This window comes from Dermacentor variabilis, chromosome 7, assembly GCF_050947875.1.
Source record: "Dermacentor variabilis isolate Ectoservices chromosome 7, ASM5094787v1, whole genome shotgun sequence".
Taxonomy (NCBI): Eukaryota; Metazoa; Arthropoda; class Arachnida; order Ixodida; family Ixodidae; genus Dermacentor; species Dermacentor variabilis.
This window is the reverse complement of record NC_134574.1, coordinates 99,228,631-99,252,153: the sequence shown is the minus strand read 5'-3', so window position 1 is coordinate 99,252,153 and position 23,523 is coordinate 99,228,631. Positions and strand designations below refer to the sequence as shown.

General features: G+C 44.1%; 1 protein-coding gene across 3 annotated transcripts in view; it reads left to right on the top strand.

Moving 5' to 3' along the window:
• The first annotated feature begins 6,244 nt into the window (after positions 1 to 6,244).
• LOC142587675 (uncharacterized) overlaps positions 6,245 to 23,523 on the top strand; it is a 30,397-nt gene continuing 13,118 nt past the window's right edge. The window contains exons 1-7 of one of the 3 annotated variants that reach the window (XM_075698841.1): positions 6,245 to 6,507; positions 6,577 to 6,738; positions 6,819 to 6,868; positions 8,718 to 8,809; positions 15,614 to 15,774; positions 18,055 to 18,076; positions 21,034 to 21,240. In XM_075698841.1, the coding sequence (XP_075554956.1) occupies positions 6,354 to 6,507; positions 6,577 to 6,738; positions 6,819 to 6,868; positions 8,718 to 8,809; positions 15,614 to 15,774; positions 18,055 to 18,076; positions 21,034 to 21,240 (848 nt within the window). In that variant the 5' untranslated portion in view covers positions 6,245 to 6,353. Of the gene's footprint in view, positions 6,739 to 6,818; positions 6,869 to 8,717; positions 8,810 to 15,613; positions 15,775 to 18,054; positions 18,077 to 21,033; positions 21,241 to 23,523 lie in introns of all 3 variants that reach the window. The other 2 variants (XM_075698840.1, XM_075698839.1) reach the window with 2 other exon arrangements.

Below are 23,523 nucleotides of genomic sequence, written 5' to 3'. Positions count from 1 at the left end.
ACGAGCTCCAGTGAGCACGCTTCCGGCAAGTTATATTTACTGGCGTCACGTTTTGCTTTAATATATTTGTAGGCGACTTTAACATATACATTTATTGTGCCTGCGACACCGGAAACTGCAGCTGTAAAGAAACGAGCTCACAAATGGGGTTGTGGGAATATCCGAACATTTCGAATAGCTAATAGGGATAAGCCTTGAAAGCTGACAGTGAGTAGTCGTAAATATGAATTGTTTAAATCCTCTGTAGTATGTGCAATCAAACATTAAATTGGAGCAAAAGTGGGATAAATTTCATCCCGGCGGCCATGTCAGAAATAAAACGCGAGTACTTTGGAGCACGCTGTACCTCGCTCAGGGGGCCAGAATTTTAGCCGCGACCACTCGCACTCCGAAGAAACCAGGGTATGCGCACAAACTGCCGATTTGTTTCGCGAATGCTCCGTCTGGACTTTATATAAACGCTTCGCAAACATTATGTGGGAAGTTCGTTTAATATCAATGGCGGAAAAAATTACTGTAATTTATTCAAAATTAGATTCGTATACAATTTACAGTTTGTTTCTGACGCTATTCGACTTGTATTCGATTCCAGGGGCGGATCCAGCTTTTTTTTTTCAAGGCGGGGTCAGTGGACAAAGGCGAAGGATGATGATAACGACGAAATATTTCATTTTGCAAAAAAAAAAAGGGGCACACGTGATTGACACTGCCTCCGTAGAAAGTTCCAAGTGAGGAAAAGACTGCTGTCGCACCTCGTAACCGAGCACATCGAAGGATGGAAACTAGCGCGGAGCGCAGCGGCACATGAAAGATCGCGCTAGCGAAGAGAGCGCGAGGAAGAGGGTGCAGCGGAACCATGAAGCGGAAAGCGTAGTGCCGCGCAAGACGGGCTGTGCAGAAACGATGGCTATGAGATGGCGCCAGACTAGCGCGCGTCGTCTGTATGGCAACAAAGCGCTGCATGAGCGGAGATCTGCCTGCGGCGACTGCTGTGAATCGCGCACGTGCGTCCCCTACGCGCTTCGCGTTAGCCAGATTAGCGATCGAGGCAGCCGCACGACACTTCGCTCGGTTTGCAACGCGCCGCACGAGCCAGATCGTCCGCGCCAGCCAATATATCGCGAAATGAAAACACGTATGCTCTTTCTTTTTAACTTGACGTCGATTTGTAAGCCACAGAAAAAAGTTATGTAAATTTCGAAATTTCACTCCAGCAGTTAGGTATTCGTGTAAATTCTCAAAATATTCCCTCATTTGTTGTGGCTTCTGTATCGGGATGTAGTCGGAGGAACGTCTGCATGACCATTTGCGAACATCTCTGAGACCAGGAGAATGCCGTGTTATTTTCCTGAATCAGTAATTGGGTTCTTCACAAAATATGACTGCTTCACTGTTACTTGGTAGTGTCCCCCGAAGTGTTGGACGCAATGCACCTCTACGCTTACTATCGAAGCCATCACGTCTACGATGTCATGTAGGAGTTGTCCCCCCTTTTACAGCAGATCAGAGGCACTCGCTGTGACGACTACTGGGTGGATTTCACCACAGTGCTTCTAGTTACTAATGTTGCAATATTAACTAGTTTATTATTAAGTTGGAATAATAGACACGAGGTTCAACGAAATCCACGTAGATACTCTCGACCTCGCGGCGGTGTCGTACAGGATAATAGTCGATAGGGCGAAATTCCATGCAGGGATCGATGCCAAAAGCAAGCACTTGTTATTGCGATATGGACACCCCAGGCGAATTTCCTCCGTTGTCGTCGGTGTCGCCGTGAGCTTCCGCATAAAATCCAAGTGCAATACAAAAGAGTTTTAGATTAGGGCAACGTAAACGTTGGGGCCACGGTACATGCGCACGCGCAGACATGGTACTGCGCGTGCGCAGTACCCTGATTTCAAGCGCTATCGGCAGCGACTACACGGATATGTTACCATGTAATCGGGAAGACAAATCGCTTATCTATATTAAAAGTAGACCCGGGCCAAAAACACTGCCTTCTCGCACTCCAGATATAGGTGCTAAACTGGAAGCTTTGGTCTGAATATACACGAATTGTGAGCGGCAGAGGGCAGCACACTCACTCATGAGTGTACTCACATTCACTTCCACTCATTTAAAAGGCGTGAGGGCGAGTTAGTGCCAGTGAGTGTGAGCCGAGGTGATTGCGAGCGGGAGTGAGTGCCAGTGAGTACCAGTGAGTGTCAATGGACGTGTGTGCGAGTGAGGGGAGGTGAGTGTGAGCGTGAGTAGGCGCTTGTGAGTGCGAGTGGAGGTGAGCGTGAACGTTAGTACGGGGCCTGAAACAATTATGGTGAGTGAGTGTGACACTGCCGACCTAGCTCTATGCCTTCCTGTGGAGTGCATGTACCTTATTCTATCGCCACATGAAGGCAGATAAAGTTATCTTTCCTAACTGATTTGACGTTGCTACTGAGCGTCTTATCAATCTACACTTAATAATAATATTTGGTGTTTTACGTGCCAAAACCACTTTCTGATTATGAGGCACGCCGTAGTGGAGGACTCCGGAAATTTTGACCACCTGGGGTTCTTTAACGTGCACCTAAATCTAAGCACACGGGTGTTTTCGCATTTCGCCCCCATCGAAATGCGGCCGCCGTGGCCGGGATTCGATCCCGCGACCTCGTGCTCAGCAGCCCAACACCATAGCAACTGGGCAACCACGGCGGGTATAAATCTACACTTGTCCGCTTAAGTTCTCTAAAAGGGCGGTATCCACGATAATATTAAAAGGAAAAAAAAATTGTGCAGAAATCATCGACGATGATCGTCAATGTAAGCGCGAACAGCAGAACGCTTCGAGAAAGCTTTTCGCTTTATGAAAGGATTAGTGTATACTTGAAGGCGTCTATCTGTTGCAGAGAAGACATTTAAGTTGCGTCCGTCAATTATTTCGTTGCGTAATTCCGTAGAGAGCGGAGCCGCACATCTGTAGCGCGGTCGAAGTGCCCGCATATAGTGTACTAAAATAATGTCTATATTCCCTCATTAAAACCCCTCAATGCCCAAAAGTAGCGCCAACCACTTCCCTTCTCCACTGTTCCACTTCTCCCCTTAGCGCGGCCTCGACAGAGGCGTCGCCTATGCCGACCCTGCCACAGCAGACGACGGCTGCTGTGGCAGGGTGGGACAAATATACACCCCAAAGGGTGCAAACTGTTTTTATACACTCTTAAAACGGTTGCACTCTTTGGGGTGTATATTTGTCCCACAGCAAAAATCGTCATCTGCCTTGCTTGCGTTTCCTTTCTTGAAAACTCCGCACTCGCTACTTTCCTGTCGAGAATGCTGCGTCACACTGATAACGCACATGCCGTTCACGACTGGGAAATACCGGGCTCGCAGCGTTAGAGAAAGGAAACGCGGGCAAGACAGATGACGATTCACTCGTAAGCCGGTTGCACGCTTTGGGGTGTAAATTTATCCCACAACAATAATCGTCATCTGCCTTGCTCGCGTTTCCTTTCCTGAAAACTCGGCGCTCGCTACTTTTCTGTCGAGAATGCTGCGTCACACTGATAACGCGGCGCCGTTCGTGACTGGGAAGTACCGGGCTCGCCGCGTTAGAGACAGGAAACGCGGGCAAGACGGATGACGATTATTGTTGTGGGACAAGATAAACCCCAAAGGGTGTACATTTTTCTAAGAGTGTTATTGTTGCGGGACAAGATAAGCCCCAAAGGGTGTAAATTTTTCCAAGAGTGTAGTGTATGCTAATGTACACCCTTGGGGGTGTATCTCCGCCACACAACGATAATCGTCATCTGCCTTGCTTGCGTTTCCTTACTTGAAAACGCCGCGCCCGCTGCTTTCCTGTAGGGAATGCTGTCATGCTGATAACGCGCGTGCCGTTCGTTACTGGAAAGCACCGGGCTCGCCGCGTTAAAGAAAGGAAACGCAGACAAGACAGGTGACGACTATCGTTGTGTGGCAAAAAGGCGTAATTTTGCTTAAAGGGACCCTGAAACGCTTTTGACGATTTTCTACAAACGTATTGAGTCGTAAGAGTAGGTCCTTCTGATCAATAATTGACACATCTAAGTGCTCCGCGTAAAGCGTGTAATTTATTATAAGGTTTTAAATACGCACATCGCTGCCGATCGCAGCGCATGGCTCGGCGGAATTTTAAGCCGCCCCTACCCATATGACCGAAATCACCCATGCGACGTCAGTGGGGCGAGCTATCCGATTGGCTGACAAGGGCGCGTGATCGATAATTTTTCCAACTTTACGGTAAACAAATTATCTTCGTAATAGTTGGAATGTTAGTTAATTTGTTTTTATGAAAAGAAAGTAACATAAAGAGAATGCACAAGAACAATTTTTCAGTACACTTAAGCACTTCCGGCACACAGCGTGTGTCGTCTGCTTGTGTTACAACGTACTCCATATTGAAGAGAGCTCCGCGGTCAGAGTCGGTCGCAGTCTTTTCGCGAGCTCTATGATTGGACTTTGTTGCCTTGTGGACTGCAAACGTAGCGACTGGCAATATGTCAAGCTGCGACATCGTGTCCCTCTGTAAGGCAGCGTACGAGCGAACTGCCTGCTGCGCATCAGACTGCCGCTATGCGATCGGCGCCAGGATTTGCGCGTTTGTGGCCGTCATTTTACACCGGAAGATTACTAGCGCAATAGCGTTTTAGGGCAGACGCAAGCGCAAGGGGACAGAGTCTGGCCGCTTAACTGTGCCGTAACGGGATGAGCCATGAGATGAGCAGAAGGGCAAATATGAATGGTCTGCATGGTGCAGCCACCTGGTGGCACAAAGCTCAACCATACACAGTAGCAGCAACGAAGTGTATTCTTCTTTGCTGCTGGTGTGTATTTTTCGCAGGAGTGCAATCATCAACACGTGTTTTTATAAATGTTTAAATTGTTTTACACTTGGTTAGAGCAATATTAGCGCTTTGTTTGGCTGGTTAAGCGCTGCGCCAACAAGTGTATGGACCGTGAAGACCGATCAGGCCGCTCACGTACGTCTACGCTAATGTTCCTTCATCAGCTTGAGTTTATGCCTCCAGTCATTTGCCGAAATGACCAGCTTGCCTGTGGTTACCGGAATACAAAACACGTTCGGCGCTACGACAGAATGCTTGCAACGCACGCTGCTTCGATAGCTCTCGCGTGGGGTCGACGGCCAAGCGGCTAGCGGAGAGGTCTCGCGCGGGCGGGCTCCAAAACAACCGGAAGTGGACGATGTGACGTCGCATCGTGACGCTGAACCAGTGAAGGCGGAGCTTAGCCCCGCTCGCTCGGCGAAGGAGTTGAGGAGGAAAAGCATGGCCAGGGAGGAGGGTAACGTCTAATCGCTTGTAGCTCCATTAATACGTAACGCTTCACTTAAATTGTGGTGCGAATGTTCTACTTAAGCTGTACCCTACGCGTCTACAAAATTTGTCCGAACCGTTTCAGGGGCCCTTTAAGAGTGTGCGTTGGGTGTGGCGCTCTCGCCTATATACTGAAATCATAGCTTCGCGGCACAATTCGGACGTATCTACATCTGCTATTAATGAACTAATTAGAAAAAAATTCTTGCGGCAGAACACTCCTTAGAGGGCAGGTAACAATTCTTCCACAGCTAGGATGTACGAAGTTTTGACAAACGGAAGAGCGTGCAATACATGTTCATTGATTATTACTTTTGTTGAGTTATATTACGTACGCTGGTTTGTGCGGTCATGTTTTCACGACTGGAGAAGATTTCATATAACTGACGAGCAATATTGGGCCGTAGAGCACACTGCGTGCTACGAAGACTTTATGCGCTTGTACAATGATGAACACGCCAATGCGATTGTTTTGCTGCCAACAAACACTCCGTTCGTCATTGCCGTGGTGGTAACACGTCCGGACTTCCTCGAAAAACAATCTCAAGGAAAGCTCAGTAGGCGTCGCCTGCCGTACGTGTTGTTCAGACCACGGTGTTCAGAGCAGAGTTTACGCGCAAAATGAGGGTGTGTGGCTTTCACGATGCACATCGGCGGCGCCCACCGATCTGCGCTCATTTATGACCGAAAAATTTCTCACTCACTTGATTTACTTTAGGACAGCTTTACATGCTCCAGCAAATTAACTTGCATGGTTCATTTTATTTGCGACAGTCAGATAACCGTCACGTTCTTGATGCTAACGTAAAAGTGCACGATCGGTAGCGAAAATCAGAACTTGTTAAGAGAATCGGAAACTCAATCCTCGCTGTGTGGTTCACATCGGCATCGACAATGCATTCTTGCATATGGCGGAAAGTAGCAAAAATGTCTTTAAGTGCCGCCGCTGCATCGGTCATATGGGTCCCGTAGTTTGCGTAGCGCTTTCGAGTCCCTGTCATGTCATCGGACAAGCAAATAACTGAATGCTTCAAGATGAAAAAGCCGAAAAGCTCGCCAGCTAAGGCGGCGTCGACCTCTTTCACTACACCCAAGCGACGCAGCGGGAAGTCCAGGTCGACTCCGAATAAACTTGGACGCTCGACGCCGAATAGTAAGACATTGAAACGCTGGCGCTTCAGAGATCATGCACTCGCTTATAAACTATTTCATATGCCTTCAGGTTCCGCCGAAAGCAGTCCGCAAAATCTCCACGATGAAACATACAACCATGCCCCTGTGGATCTCAACAACTTGATCGTCGACGAGTTCCTCTGTTCCCAAGACGTCGTTAACAGCGATGTCATTTGGGACTGCAGTTCGCCGCGCAGCAGGCTTGTTCCTGGTAACGTATTTTCGTGTGGCCACCTTTCTTTAATTCCTTTAAGCTTTAACTGACATCCTCTTTGCATCATGTATGCGCAGCGCCCGGCGGATCGGACGTCGAAAGCTTGGTCAAGATGTTCCGGTCAAAGGTAAGCAAAATTTGTGTAAAAGTGAGGTAGCCGAATTTTAGGGGCCAGCGTTGCTATTACGGCTATAACTGTTGCAGAGACCTTGCCGCTCCGCGCGAAAGTCTTCGCCATGCACCTCAGCCGGTTTTAAACCCCAACTGAAAGCTGGCGCTGAAACCAACCGTGCCACCAAGAAATGCGTTTTTCCGGTTGTCATAGGGTAGCACAAACGACGCATAGGCTATGACAAAGCGCAGTACAAAGTCAAACGTCAGGCGATCAAAGATGTCAGAATATTGGCTACATTAAGGAAGTGAATACCGTGTTGGTGAATGTCAATGCTAATATTGTTTTTAATGTTCGGTGTAAAATACCGTGAAAAAATGCTGGGACCATCGAATCGCTAAAGCAGCGGTTAATATTCACGGCTTTCTACATATTGTGCTGTGCACATTCTGGGCAGCAAAGAAACGTGGGCTTTTGCTAATTCTTCACTAAAGGCATTGTCCTCGTAGGTGCATATATTTTTCTAACATGTATCATAAATGTCGCACGCTTGATGATTTCTAAACATAATGCAGTATGCTGCCGATGTAAATATTCGTGGTATAAGGGCCGATCTGGATAAACCCGCAGTGTGCAAATTTGAGACTTGCAATGCCTCACGGTGCAACTTCTATGCTGTGATGTGCAATATTGTCTCGACCCAGTACTGAGGTGAGCAATGCCAACATCACATAGTGAAGGACAAAATAGGAAGCGGCAGAAGACTTTAACGTTGTCCAGAGGTGGCCAAAACATGATCGCTGTATTGGTGCATACATTTGAGTAACACACTTGCAAGAAGGAAATAAAGCATAGGGGAAATTGGCTGTTATTTTTAAAATTGAAACCTAGAAATAATGAAAAAAAAAATGGAAATGAAAGTGGGTGAAAAATCAACTGGTCCCGATAGGAGTCGAAGCCACATACCTATTACACATGCAATGCTCTACCATACCATTCGGCTATGGTGGTGGCTTCCCTCCTATAAAATTTCTTGGGAATTCGTGCATGTGTTCTAGATCTTAGCTTGGGAGTGTTAGTCAGCGCCACTAACAGCCGCGGCATTTTCTAACACTCCTGGTTGCTGGTTGCCTGCTACCAAACTTGGTAGCCAGCAACCAATTAATAAAGCCTTGTATGCTACCTAAAGGCGTCAAGGCTGCTAAAGTCGGCACCCTTGCTTTGCAACAAGTAAGAAGAATAAGGAGGATCATTTTGTAGTGTGTCGTTTACACCATTGCAGAACTTTGCAGTGACTGAGGCTCACGCAAAACTCTACGACTGGCCCGTCCTATAGACGTTGTGTGGAGGTTACAGGACTTGACCTTGCAGTCGGCTGTAGATGGTACATTGGTTCGCTTTATACTACAAAGCCTAACTTCACACGGACAGTGACGTGCAGGTTGTTGCACGGTGCAAATGATATTTCGTAACTAATTGCAAGTCTTTATGCCATACTGCTGCCCTTTCACTGTTTCGTACTTTTGGGAAAAACTGCAACTTTGTTATTCGTTAGTGCGGCTTAATTGTCCTTAGTAGTACTGAAAGTTGTTGCTTGCAAGTGCCCTCTCTGAAAGCAAAGGAGTCCTTGCGGTAGAAAGGGCGGAAAATGGCTTTGTTACCCAGAGCATTGTTCTGATGCATCCACAATGCATGAATACATAGGCACGAGCACGCTGCTTGGATTCACATGGCTTGCCCATGTCATTTTCAGCTAATATTGAACTCTCTCAAGGAACTGTTTTGATGATGTGTGAATGACCTTGCAAACGCAACCTTAGTTGGCTGTTCCTTGCAGGTCTTCATGATAGCTCTCACATTTCAGCCTCAAGATACCAAACCAATACCGTCGGCATTCAGCATCATTAGCGCAAGCTATGTCAAGACTTCAGCCGTAGGAGGTGCTACCACACCAAGGTGAGTTTGCTTCACTTTTGCATTATTTGGTGGCTTGCTAGCATGGTTATAGCATTGGGTTTGGTGGAAGTTAGGATGTGCCTGCAAATACTGGTATTATAAATTCAAACGTCACAGGGGTGACGGTTGAGCCTATAATACTACTTCTGTGTCATGAGCAGTCTAAGTGATCGTGAAACAGTGTCATTATCAAACTAATAAAAGCCCATTTAGGCTTGCTAGAAATTCCAGCTACTTCTTTTTACAACTTATTTCTTATTGAGTGCTTCACATTACAAGTGGCTCACATTGTGTAGATCTGGTGACTTTTTGATGACACCGAGTGACCTTTATAAGCTGATAAGCTCAGCTGCAATGTCATTTGTTTGATACTGCTCTCGTGACAAGGGTACATGATGTTAAAATGATGTAATTGAGCAATTCAACTTAACTCTTTTGTTGCCACTAGAAACGTCCTCAGTTTCAGTGGTTTTATTTTTAATATATTGTTTGAAGACGTAGTAGTTGCAACGTATACTGCTATAAATAAATTTATAGCCTGATCACTGGTGTTTGGAATGGATTTATAGCAGTAATAATTGCTCAGACATTTGCTGAGAATTCTTATCTGAAACTTTAAAGAAGCGCGTTAAAGGGGCCCTCGCCAGGCCCCATAGCAAATTTTGATTATACGCTGAAAGTTGTTACGTGACCTCAAGGGAGCATTCTGCTGGCAGCATTTTTCAAATCAGCTCATTATTAGCAGAGCTAGAAATATTTCAATGCCGCGAACCCATGATTTCAGAAGCCGAGCGCCGCTGCTTAGCGAGACACTCTCTCCAATGACCTTGTCTAGCCTCCACAAGCGAAATTCGTTCCCTGCGTTCTCCCATACCGGAACTCGGGGATCGCGTGACGCATACGTCACAGGCCCCGCCTTCATTTTGTTTCTCCTCGCATATTTTTTTTTTTTTTTTTTGCGGCTCTACACACTTTCGCTGACGGTGTTGCGCACAAGCTGTTGTGATATCTCATTTTGTGCAGCGCACAATTAATTCAATGCTACACAAATACTGAGGCAGAACAAGCGGATCGTGGAGCATGATCACGCACTGGAATGGGGTAGAAAATGGCATAGTTTCGGTACCTGCGCACATGACTGCACGACTTTAGGAATAAGCAGACGAAGTGAAAGTGCATCTCTCTTGCTTCGGTGCGAAGTAAAACAAAAAACACGCAGACATTTCATCTGTGTGTTTTATTATTTCTCTAAGCTTCAATTTGTCAATTCAAGCAACAGATTACACAAATAACAAATGTTGCCTTCAATAATTCTCGAAGTCACGTGTCACCACAAGCGACGTCACACTGCGGACACGACTACGTAGGTGCAGGGACGTGACTACGTCACCGTCCGGCTTGGAGCGCAATCACCACGAGGGTAAGGGAAAACGTTGTTCAGATTGAAATTTCAGACATTTACGCGGGGCTTAGCAATGTAATTCTTTGCAAACACGATCATTAGTGTGCATTGTATGCTCTGCACTTGTCACCTCAACATGGCCAGACCTGGTGAGGGGCCCTTTAAGGAACATGGGAGAAAGTAATAACGCGCTATTTTTATTATAAGTACTGAGAGTGAAAACAAAAACCTTAATATTCAAATATACACTTGGTTTCTAGTTTTCAAGTTTTGTAAATCAGACCAAGGAAAAAATGTATTGTCAAGATTTGTTGGCATTGATACTAGCCATAATGATACCCATGCTCTGCATGAAAGCATTAGCTTTGTAATAACAGGTGAGTTCTTATTGCACAAGAAGCATTTGTTTTTACTCATTACAGTAGGCACCTGGCTTGTTTTTTACTGCAGCCTTGAGGCTCGCGAAGCAGTGGTTATCAGGCCAAGGAACAAGCAGAAGCCTCCTCGTACTTGATTATTGTGTTTGATCAGCCTTTCTGTGCAAGCAAGGCGGTTGGTCTCAAGTACAGTGCAATAATGTGGTGGGTTGCACAATCTTGAACAGTAATGAATAAGTGCACTTGCGCAGGCGGTGTTCAAAATGTTAGGGATTAGACAGCCAGTCAAGCTTCAGTCGAAGGACGGTCTGAAATCGACTGCTTGCTATTGCATGAATGAAAACGCCACACGACGGAAAGGATTGCTCATAATAATTTGTACATACGCTGTCAAAGCACTAATGGATAAAAACTACTCTCCATGGGGAAAATAAAGTTTCACTTGATATTAGCTGAACATAATGATCAAAATAACACACACTCATGATCATCTACTGTTGTTTGAGACATTGTTATAACAGGCTATGCGTTGGAAAATCGACAACCTGAGAGAATCTTCCGTGTCTTCGCTACTCCTGTCATTTAAAAATGATTTTACCGAGTCAACTGAAGTGCTAATTTTGCATTTCTTTATTGAAGTAGTGATAGGAGCACCGGAGGCTAGTTTCTACGATACCTCCAGTCAGTTCTATTTCTCCACACTCCCTAACTGCCAGAATTCAGCAAATCTGACTAATGGGAAAGTTCAATCATCATTTCAGATGATGCACAATGTTTCTAGCAGAATTCCAACGAAAATGTTTTACGATGCATAGAAGAACTCTCGATCACATTAGTAGTTTTTATAGATGCAGTAACGAAAGAGTTTGGCACATCTACTGTGGCAGCCTTTCATGGAACACAGGTTATGGCTCGATGCAAAAGGCCCAGTGCCTTGTGTTTGTGAGATCGTGGATTCTTGAGTATGTTGTGTTTTGTGAGGCTGTGACTTGATAACAACATTGACAGTGTTATAGTTGTTGAGGACAGGGACTCATCAGAAGTCTGAAGTGATTATGCGGCAAGATGTGTTGGGTTGTTTGGGTAGGCTTAATATATTGTTTTTCGTTAGGGTCATGTACATACCAACCCGGCATTATCACGTCCCTACTTGCATGTGTACCTTTTATTTGTGTGTTTGTACGTCTTTGTGTTGTATGTATTGTGTGCATGCATATGTGCATGTTGTGTGTTTCTATGTATGCGGGCAGTGTGTGTGAGTGAGAGAGACAGAGAGTGCATTTTACGCATACCTTTGCATGTTCCTTGTGCAAGCTTATCTCTCTCTCGTTGATGCAGTCTTGGTAGTCATTAAAAGTAATTTAATTGGGTCTATGTGTACACTCATCTGCGACAACAAAAAGCCACCATAGCAGCATCCAACAAATTACTTTACCACAATCAACACTCTAAGATCAAATGTTGGGAAGAGGCTATGAGTTTCTGCAAGGTCTGGGCCAGTTCAAATGCATAGTACTGCCATGTAGCCATTGAAATAGTTTTCGTGCATATGTTAGTTGTGTAAACATAATGCTAGCATAGAGTTTGGTTGACTCAGAAAATAAAAATATGTAGGTTTGATTGTACTGGTGGGCCAGCAATGTACACTACAGGCATAAGAATGAACTTGAAAAACGTTAGCATAATGTGGTGTTGCAGTTCACTATGGTGAAGTCTGCCCGCACGAGGATGTTCACTGGAACCTGCATGGCTGTGCATGGTAGTGGCAGGCTGCACCATTTGATGATTTTCCACAATGGCACCGTTGCCCTTTACTGCACTTGCACTTCTTTACAGGTATGTAGGTATCCCACTACCTGGGATACTGAGAAGTGGGCTTTCCTGCAAAACTCAATCACCCGCAGCATTACATAGGTAGTGTCCAAACTGCAATGAGGGGCTTCCTGCTCTCTTGGGCATAGGGTTTCTTCCAAAATATTATTAATATCGAACTCCGGTGTTGCAATTGTTCAACTACTGTGAGAGTGGGGAGTAGTCCGCGAATTTGTCTAGACTTGGAGCTTGTGGCTTCAGATTCTGTTGCTTTGTTTATTGTGCTGTATCTTTCAAATTCTTCTAGCAGTCATTTCTCTAAACGCATGGAGGCAATATGTTTCTGTGAACATGCATAATCATTGTGAATTGTGGCATTGGGAAGGCATTATGTTGCAGAATAGGATTAATTTGCAATGTCACAAACTCATTTCCTTGTGGCTTGAACTACCATACATGCATCTCCCATAGGCACTGATACCAGAGTTCCTTCTGGTAATTTTTGTAAGAAAGTTTTTAATCAACATCAACTTATGGTACATACAGAATAAAAGCAACGAAAAAAAGCGTAGGAGTGACTGTGAACTGGCATATGGCTTTGTATCGAGCACTTTCCAATTTCATAACACACATTTGAATCACAGCAAGTAGGATAGCTTTGCATGGCCTCTGAGATGGCTAAGTGTTGTCGTCCGAGTTGTCTGCATGATGCTGATCTCAAAGGCCATGGTTTTGATGTCCCACGGTCAGCACTGCTTGCCATTATAGAAGTCGGACATCTTGTTCGTGAACAAAAATGCATAGCAAAAGTAGACCTTGTTCATCTGCATAACATTTTTGGCATCAGAGTTGTGGCAAGGGCTGAAAGAAACCAAAAGCTCCCAATGTCATTTTGCATGCCAAAGGCAACACTGAGCAACCACGCAGTGGAAACACCCAAGAACCCATTGGTGGCATCATTCAGTAATGTTATGCACGGGCACCACTTATTGTGAATCCTGTTTGATACGTAATGACAGGTTCTTGCTTCCACTCTTAATTGCAGACAAAAAGGTGCTGTGTTCATGCAAATATAGTGCCTTATTTTTGCACATATAATCCGCACCAATATTTCTAAAATCTTTAACAGTGAAGTCGGGGTGTGGGTTATATGCGAATTTCACCTTGAAGTGTGGCTTCACGTTAGAGTGGCGTGCACTGCTGTGAAGCCATACCTCAAAGCAAGGTTCTTCGCCATTTGGAGTTTCATTATCTCCTGGAGAACCCCACCCTCTCCCCACTCCTGCGTGTTCAATCCCCTCTCCCTTCCTTTGTGGTTGCCCATTCTCCTCCCCTTTACAGGTTGCCTATTTGCATTTAATAGTCGGCAAATCCTGCACGCACTGCTGGCAAACTCATATGTCACCCATTTCTGCGGGCTCTCCCTCGATCCGCGTGAAATGCTTCACAGTTTGGCGGTGAGCCAAGTCACCGTTGGAATTTTTGCTGCAGTCATGTTTGCTCAATCGCCTCTGCCCATGCAAGGGCTGCTCTGTTCGTGCCATCATCCACTGTCATGTGACTGCTAGCTGCGAAATGATCCGAATCACGTCACATATGACGTGGTGGATTCGTTTGTGATAAAGTCCGGCATGAAAATCCAGCTTTTTCAGCATTGCCAAAGAATGGAGAAACACAGCTGCTGGCTGAAGATACGACATGGATTAGTCGTGCATCCGTGAATGGAGACTGTTTTTGCAAACCAGAACTACATGTTGCTCAGTAGACCATAAAAATTATGGTTTCTTAACGCAAACAAGGATGGAAGGGGACGGCACTCCCCTTATCGCCTTCCGTCCTTCCTAGTTTGCACTAAGCGACCATAATTTTTATGGTCTACTGTTTTTTTTTTGCAAAGAATTGAGCTTTGTTGTATGCAGTTATTGGCATGGGTATTTCTTTTCTATCTGGGGCTGTTGTAATTGGAGATGCAGGTTATACGAGGAAAAATACAGTACTTGTTTTTAATTATACTATGCCTATACTCCATTTCATAGATAGTGCATTACATGTTCTAAATGTAAGCACACTGATTCTCCTACTGAACTCGTGAATTCTAACGACACTGAACTGGTTGAAACAAGAAGAAGAAAATGCTGTTTGAACTTTTTCAACTTACGTCTTAATAGCAAATTGTCTATTGATCACACATTATACATTTCCTCATTGCCTGCAAGACATGTGCAACATTACCAAGCACACTGAACTGATATGTTTTTCTTTTAATGTTTATATCCAACTGGAATAGCCTAACTGAACCTCATGACACCATGTAGGAATTGATGCTGATAATTTTGTTTTATTGTTTACTGCACTGCTTGCGTCGCTTTCACACCAGTGCCTGCTAAGTATTAAATGGAGTACTGGTACTTTCATGCGCGTGGGAACAGCAGTAAGCGTGTGGCCCCGAGAAACCTACGGTCACATGCCTTATCAGTCTGCTACGCCAGAACAAAAAGTATGTTTCTAAAGACACGGTCTTTGCTGACTTCGCACAGGCTTCAGTATCTGGGATCTAGGAATCTTGTAGGGGGAAAAAAAAAGGCCCTTAAGGTAACGAAATGAGTGAAAGGAACATGAGAAAGAGACAGAATAGAGATAATCAAAATTTAATGATTGAATCAGTTGAACCACAGGGTATGTCCACTTTGACATCTTCAGCTTCGACACTTGGTGTACCCCCCTCCCCCTTTTTTTAAAAGCTTTTTTATGTACGAAAAGTCTTTTTTTTACTATATATATTTTTAGATAAAAGAAAGGCGTAGAATGGCTCAAGTTTAATACTTATAATTTTTTGTGTAACTTTTGCCAAACTTGTAAAATTGTGCTCATGTACAGGGAAAAAGCGTAGAAGATATGTGGACTTCTAACTTGCTCCGGCTACTCAGCTGTGTCTTTTTTGCCTGTTAAATTTGTCAGGCTATGTCAGTGGACGAAACAGGAAGGCACCTGAAACCTATGGTTGCAAAGATTGAAAAGGTCTGTGGGGGCTTTATTGAATTTTTCACTGTTGATCAGCTAGTACCACTGAAGTTGCTAAGAGGACACTTGCTGTTCTCCTCTTCAGTCTTTGCACAACGGGGGACAAGCCAATGATGAGAACTCAGTGTTTTGCCTCGCGAGCAGATACCGGTCGCTCTGTGCGACAGTCTCATGCCATGCCAACCGTTCCAGAAGGAAGAAGAGAAATGCGAGGAAGAAAGCCAGCGTGGCCAGCGCGCAGGCAGTCATGGACCAGATGCAAGAATTGTGGGACATGGTGCAGCAGTCCAAGAAGAATGGCTTTGGACCTTCGACTGCTGCTGACATTCCTCAGGTGTCCGTAGAGGCAAAAGGTCAGACTGTCTCCGCCTTGTTTTTCTCATGCGTGTGTTTTTAATGTGATAACGTTAAGGGCCCCGTGTCGCAGAAAATTCGATGTAGGCATTGGCAGCGTTGTCCATTAGAGAAAAATCATGCCGAACCATGCAGGCCCTCCTTTTGGTGTGTAGGCATTACTGAAGTAATTGAGTTTCGCAAAGTAAAATGCGTCAGCAAATTCGTAAAGCACGAGTTACACCGAACCTATAGACATGATAGCATCAAATTGTAGTTTGAATATACGAAAAAACAAAATTTTGTTATGCAGAAACTCCAACATAAATCACTTTTCCAGCTGCTGTTTGAGGTCTGTCTTAGTCGCCACGGACGCTAGGTGTGGATACTAGGGGAACCTAGTGAGTGGGTTGTTGTCTTTAACCTAATGAAGTGTGCGGGAGACATCTACTGATGTACGCTAGCGCAACCTCAAAGTTTTTTTCAAGAACACTGACACAACATTTACCTGTTGCTTCCTTCCTTTTATAATATATTAATTACCTGTTCACTTAGTAATAACAGTGCAAGGCCTGAATTACTCAAAGCTGCACTTTCTTGGCTTTGGCATCTCAGGGATGCATTGTTTCTTCTCTACTGCCGTCGCATCCAAATCTTTTTTATTGGCAACCAATCAGACCTCACCGCCCAACAGCAAATGTAGATCGGTGGCCAAGCTATGACATGTGTCCTGTCTCCCTTCTTCACGTTGTCCCTCATTTTAACTGCCTTTTTGAAGGTCAGCCAGTACCAATTCGCCCAATTTGCTATCGTTATGAACCCTTGGCTTGAACAAGGCATTATATATTTTTTGTTTTTATGCAGTTAATCCTCGATATAATGAACTTCAATATAACAAAGTGTTCAGATTTTTATAACTTCTTGTACGTAGAACACCATGTATGTAGAACCTCCATATAAAAAGGTGCGTGTATACATGATTTCAATTTGATGAGATTTTAGTGCCGTTGCAAAGAAATACCGAGACATTAAAGCAAAACTTCTCTGGACGCAGATGGTCAAATGGTTGAATTACAAGTGGCTGCTTGCAAATGACAAGAAAAAGAAAGAAGCCGAGAAGAATAGTGGCTTCGTGAGTGCCTTATACCCGCACATGCAAAGAGAAACAAGTAGGGGAGCGAGCTTGTGGTATCGCAGTCAAGCGCGTCCGAGGAAAAGGGAAAGGGGAGAGTGGGGGGGGGGGGGACAGGTTGTCATGTGTCTTTGTTTCTAGCGCAGCCACGGCTGCCCATGGCTTTCAGCGCAGCTGAGCGCATATGCATCTCATGTGCCCTGTTTTAAAGGTGATCTGCTACGTGTACAAAGAGTGGACCTTCCAAGATGACGTAGCATCATGTGCGCTGTCTTCCTGCTTGTTTGGTAGTGGCAGTTGCGTAATCTCAAGTTTCGGAGACGCGTTCAAGCGATAGGCAGACAAAGCATTCGCTTTTTTTTTTCTCATTCAGATTTTCGTTTTCTGATTGCCTGACAATTTGGAAAATTTTGTCGCCCCTTTCTTGTAAGAAATGTCCGTCGATAACTCTACTTACTTTCACACAATTCTGAATTTTAATGCAATGAAATGATAATTTAACAAAGCAAATCGCTAATTTTACCGACTTCATTAAATCAAGGTTTAGGTCTGTGTAGTTAACTTTTAGTAGGGTGAGGCATGCAAATGTGCAGTAAGTAATAACTACTTGGAAGAAAAAGAACATGAAATATTTCAGGATGTGCAAATCACTCATTCGAGAGGACATATTAGATACCCTGCAAATTCAGATTACTTAAGCGGTGGCACCAGGTCTCTCTCGGACACAGTTACAGAATCTGCAGTAGCAAATACATCTGAGTTGAGGCTTGCCTTTCATGTGGTGATCAAAAACAACTGCTGGTTTGTGCACTGCAGTTTTCACCTTGTATCATTAGAAATATTCACTTATATTGCTGCCTAATGTGCAAAAGTTAAAGCAGCTGCTAATGACTAGGTTTTTTTTTCTTTACCAGCTTTGAGCGCCATCTCAGTGTTGTTCAAATTGCTAACTATGAGTTTGGCCATTTGATGTCATAATTCATGTCGCATGGTGTCATCGCCATCTGCTCGTTCCATGCATATCAAGCTTCTTCATGCATTAAAAGTGACTTACGATATTTGCTGTATAAGAAGTGTAATCTGCCGGCCTAGCTTTACCTGAATCTATTAGCATCTCTAAAATGATGCACATGTTGATAAATCTTGTTCTTGGTTTTCTACGTTGCAGATGCTGCAAACAGCAAATCACTGTGAGTGTGAATGTTCAGTTCATTTTTAGACATTACAATCTAGTTGTTATTTGTCCCCTCCTGTAGTTCAAGTTTGCAGTTTTAAGCAGTGCTAGCAACTAGCTGTGCACTTGTGTTGTCATAATGCGAAACTGAGGCACCTTGTCTTGCGTGTCAGGGTTATGTTGAGATGCCAGGGAAACTGATTACTTCTACAGTTGAATGAAATGTGATGTACTGTGAGCACTCATTTACTTCAGCATATTGTGGCGCTGTGAATTCGATGTGTTTCTTGAAGGTAGTGAAAAGCGTGCAAATCGTGCCCCCATACCTCTGCCCTTGTAACTGCTGGGAGCAAAAGGTTGCTCTGCAAAATGAGGTGCAGTGCAAAATCTATCTAAGCCTTGAGTTTTGATACCAAGCGGGCTGTGAACTTCAGTTAAAGGACAAGGAAGCGTCTCTCCAGGCGATCTTTTAGGGTGTTCTGATTCTGGCTAGCATCGGGGACCTTCTGTGTAGACAGCTAGTAGGACAGCTTTGAGCCCAAGTAGTGGAATGTGTCTGGAACTGTCTGGAAGGCGCCTCTGCGATGTGACGCCACCTTGTGCCGACAAGAAAAAGTAAAAAAAAGAAGCACATATAATAGCTGTATTTTAGAACTGTGCGTGTGTGAACTTGTATTAATATGGCTTAATATGGCTTGTATTAAGCTCACAGGGAAGCGTGACTACATTTTATTGTCTGCAGATGACCTTCCTGTTAAGTTTCCAGGCTACCTGCTCAGTCACCATCTCATTTGGACAGCAAAGTAGCCTGCATAGTTTCCGTATTCCAGGCTGGCTTTGTTAAGCTGTCTTCTTTGACGGATTTGCCAGAATTATCTGCTTGTCACTCCTGTATACTCCTCTCAGACAGAAAAATTTATTTTTACCTTGAGTTACTGCACTTCGCTGTTAGTGTCACTCGCAGGATGTGAGAGAGAGAGACAGAGGGCTCTTTATTGGAAAAACACAGAATTTTGCCTGCGTGTATATAACCACTGGCATGCTACACTGTATAGGGATGGGGAATGGGATTAAAAGATTCCAGAGGAGAGTGGGAGAAAAAGAGAATAAAAATAAATATGAGATGTCCGAGTGGACCTGATACTAATATTTACAGGTGACATGGCGGGTAAATTTAGGCTTTTGTATATGAAGTGTGCAATCTTTAAAGCTTTCCTATTAGACCAATTTCTGACAGGTATTTGAACAATAAATCCAAAACCCGTCGCTGTTTTGAAGGGCCGGGCATTGGACCTAAGATGCTCGGTAACATTAACGGTTCGTGGCAAATCATGTCCATTTGTTGCTAAAAAAATTGTCTCTCGTCGTGGTACACGGGGCATTCTAGTAATATGTGCTCCATTGTCTCTAAGTTGCAACAGTTATCACAGTATGGGTTAGTGGTAAGCCCTATGCGGTACAGATAATTGTTCGTGTATGCCACGTTCAGTCGAAGACGATGGTACAATGTCTCTTAAGTGTCGAGGAAGTGGTCGTGGAATTTTCGGCCTCATTTCTGGGTCAATGTAACGCAGGAAGTTATCTTGGTGAAGCGGCAGATTTCAGATGTGGTCTTTTTCTTGATAGGCATATTTTTTTGCCATGTTTGAAGCGTCGGCTTTTGTAAAGAAATGTTCTTTTGAACTTGTGGTATTGGAGTCCATATCTGGCAGCTTCATCCGGTCTTTCATTTCCCGAAATGCCGGCATGGCCAGGTATCCACTGGAACTTTATGCAATGCCCAGCAATCTTAGTCCTGTGGTGAAGATAAGCAATGTGAAATGCTGCAGGTTGATTATTGCAGTGCTTGTGCCTGTTCCACATACTTTGTAGGGCTGCTTTTGAATCCGTGAAAATCGACCATGTCTTTGGCGGCTGCTGTCGAAGTACATACACATGGGCCTCCTTAATGCCATATAGCATGTGATGGTTTCCCTGTGATGGTTTAGTGACGCTCGCCACATAGCATACTCACCATTTAATGCTTTTTCCAAACTCTTTTTGCTGTGTCTCGGGGAAATGCTGATGTAGTGCATTGCTGCGTAGTGCAAAATGCTTACGCATTGCATTGGAAGCGGTAACTGCGTCATTGGAAGGACGTTTGATCAACTACATTATGCTCAAAGAGAGTCGGCAGATGCAGCCTAGTTGGCATTCCATTAATCTTGTGACAAGAGCATAAGTTGCAAAGCAGTGAAAACTGGACGACAACAGACAAGGACAAAAGGCCCAACAGCTTTCTAGAATGCACACATCAATGCTCAAAATCCATCTGATAATGTGCGTCAACAAGGGCTTGTAAGGATGCCCATGCACACTACTATGTGTTAAATAATAAAGTGCGGAGAACGAAGTAAAGAAAGGATTGCCAAGCACGTCTCGTTTTGTTGTTCTTGTTTATATAGTTTCTTTTAAAACTGTAAATAATGCCTGCCAACTTGGATTTGCATAAATGAGTTCGTCACATGACTTGCATACAGTTGCATTTGTCATTACATGTTACTCTGAGTGATATTGCTTGTTTAAAGACATTTGTGTCTGAAGAGAGACAGTTGCATGTGTTAAACATTTGTGAGAGTTACCAGGAAAATCCACAATTTTAGGCTGCCAGACAGAAAAGAGACCAATTTTCCCTTGGTATGCCTCTTTAAAAATAACCACCAACTTTTATACCTTAAATTGAAAAACAAGATTATATATATATATATATATATATATATATATATATATATATATATATATATATATGTAACCCTAAAACGAAGGACCCTATCTGCTCATTATATGACCTACCCCAGTGCTTGATTTACTGTAATTCACTCATTGAGCTCTTTACAAGCACTGGATTTTTAAATTTTTAGCTGTTGAGGATGTGTTGGTTGAGATTTTATCGAATGGCAGAATAGTAGCCTTTTTCTCTTTGCGTCCATTTAGCCTTGATGGCATTGCTGCAAAAGTGGAAGAGGATACGGTGTCCCAGAAGGAAACTACCAACAATGTCGCGGAGGCGACAGTAGCAGTGGAACCGGTGGCTGACGCTGTTGAAGATGAAGATGAAGATGATTATGACCAGTGGTTAATCGGTGACGACAGCATCTTGGTGGCCGCAACACAGGACATTGATGTGCTGTCCCCCGCCAGGTAAGAGTCCACTGGAAGGGAACGGTGTGCGCCGGCTAGTGCTCTTTGATTTCTGAGTTCTCTGGAGAAAAATCTGCCAGCCTCCTGGTTAGCTGCGATGGTAGAGCGACTGCTCCACAAGGGCTTTGTTCCCAGTTTTCATCTCCAAACCAGGACAAATGTATTTTTTTGTAACTGTCCAGCTTCCTTTTTCGGAGAAAACTGTTAGGGTTTATTTTGTAGTTTGAGATAAACTCGAGTTTACGACAATTCTTCCATTTTGAGCATGATCTTGGTGGCGAAAGATGTATATTGACCCCACCATGGCTTCTTTATTGTACACTTCTCCATTAAAGTTGTAAATAAGAAAATAAATAATAATGAGGCTTCAGTAATTCCTCCTGCTCCGAGCTAATTTACTGTGGCATCAGCTGGATCTCGCGGCAGGCACGGTCATCTTCTCAAGGGTGACTGCTAGTACTTTACAATGTGTACTTATGGTACTCAGTCTTACCTCTTGACTGGGAAGGATCCTCTGACTTGTAGCAAGTGCGGCAATAATCACGCAGTCCTCCATATTCCTATTCAATGCCCTGCAATAGAGGCAGAGAGAAAAACGTATCTCCCTTCTGCATATCGCGAAAATATACCTCTTCACCCAGCATTTTTCTTAGCAATGAACTGCTTTTGAACCTGAAAATAGTCTTAGAGTTTTTAGCTGAAATAGACACTCTGGAAATCATTTGACCAGGTAATTTTTAGCACACGATTAACAGCCTTTGTAATCAAGAGCTTTCTTGAAGTTCTAGTATCACTGTTATGTTTCGTTATATCATGTTTTTAACGAAACTCAATTGCCATAGCCCACATCGCTAACTAGGCAGTGGCATTATTTTGTTACCCATATATTGTACGCCATTTACAACGACAGGTCTCAGACCCTTTTACAGCCATGTCACATCTACCATAAGGAATTCATTGTCCACATCATCCACAATTCATTGACTCATTACCATTTGTCGTGGCGCTCTTTGACCATACCTGGCCCTTGTGTCATAAAACACCACACATCATCATACTTTGCCGTGTGCACGATGTTGTCTGTATCTGCTACTATACTGTCTCTGTAGCCTCTGAAATAGTATGTAGAATCTCCAACTCCAAAGGGACTGGAAATTTATTTGAATAAAACCGAGTTGGAACTAGAAAGAGTCCTTTAAATATAGCACCTGATCAATTGTGTGGAACAGTTTCAAAATTAAAACTGTCACTGGGCTCGCATTGAAGAAGTCTTGTGTATGTTTCCTCCATGAGCTTGCCACATGTGTCGGAATAAGCATAGATTCCTTATAAACTCCAAGTGCAATAAGATCACCCATCACGTGCTGTTTGCTATGGTTGCGAAGGAAAATGTGCGAGGGTGAGCTATCATACTCCGGCGCTAGGAGGGGAGCGTGTGGTGATGTGATCAAGCGCATGCCGAGGCTCGTTCCTATTCCTTTTAAAGGGATGCTAAATTCAAATACTAGGTCATCATCAACTGTTTAAATACAATTCCAGAAACCTCAACACTTGTTTCGTGTCAAGAAAAGACTTAGTTTACGAGAAAATTGTGTCTGAATGGTCCGAATATTTTTATTCCAATTCAAATCTCCTGCCATCCTAACGGGGAGTGGTGATGTTGCATACTCCATCACAGCACTTTGCTGCCGTCGGTGAGTAAAACGGCACCCGACAGGTGGCGGTACGGTTTTCTGCACAAAACACAAATGCGCGGCCATAGAGGAACTAAGCCAAGACACGAGCGGTGGATTCGCTGCTGCAGCTGCTTCTGGTCAAGCCTCGTGGACCGTTCAGTTATCCCGTGACATCACATGGAAGTGGAATTATCTGCTACTTGCAGTTTGTGCGAGTTTCGCAATCCAGGAAAACCAGTGCACTACTATGTGATAAAGAAACTACTGAAACGTGGAAGTGTAGGCGGCGCAGTGTCGAGTGAAAACGAAGCCCTTCGACTGCCCGTGTTGTTGTCAAGGGTAATGTCAGTGAGGTTTTTTGTTCCTAAAAATGAAATAGAACTGGACAAGTAGCATTTTCTTTCGGCTTATAATGCAATGCAATGATGTTTTTTATAACGAGTTGTTGAGTACTAGTGACAGAATTTAAATGAGGAGTGCCTTCGTCATCAGGTAAGTACTTGAATGTCCCGGGGGAGTCTCTTATTGTGTCCTGCATTCACCTCAATTTCTCGATTACTAAGGCTCTGTTCGCGATAGTATTGACACCTTAGAAATTCTCGAGCAC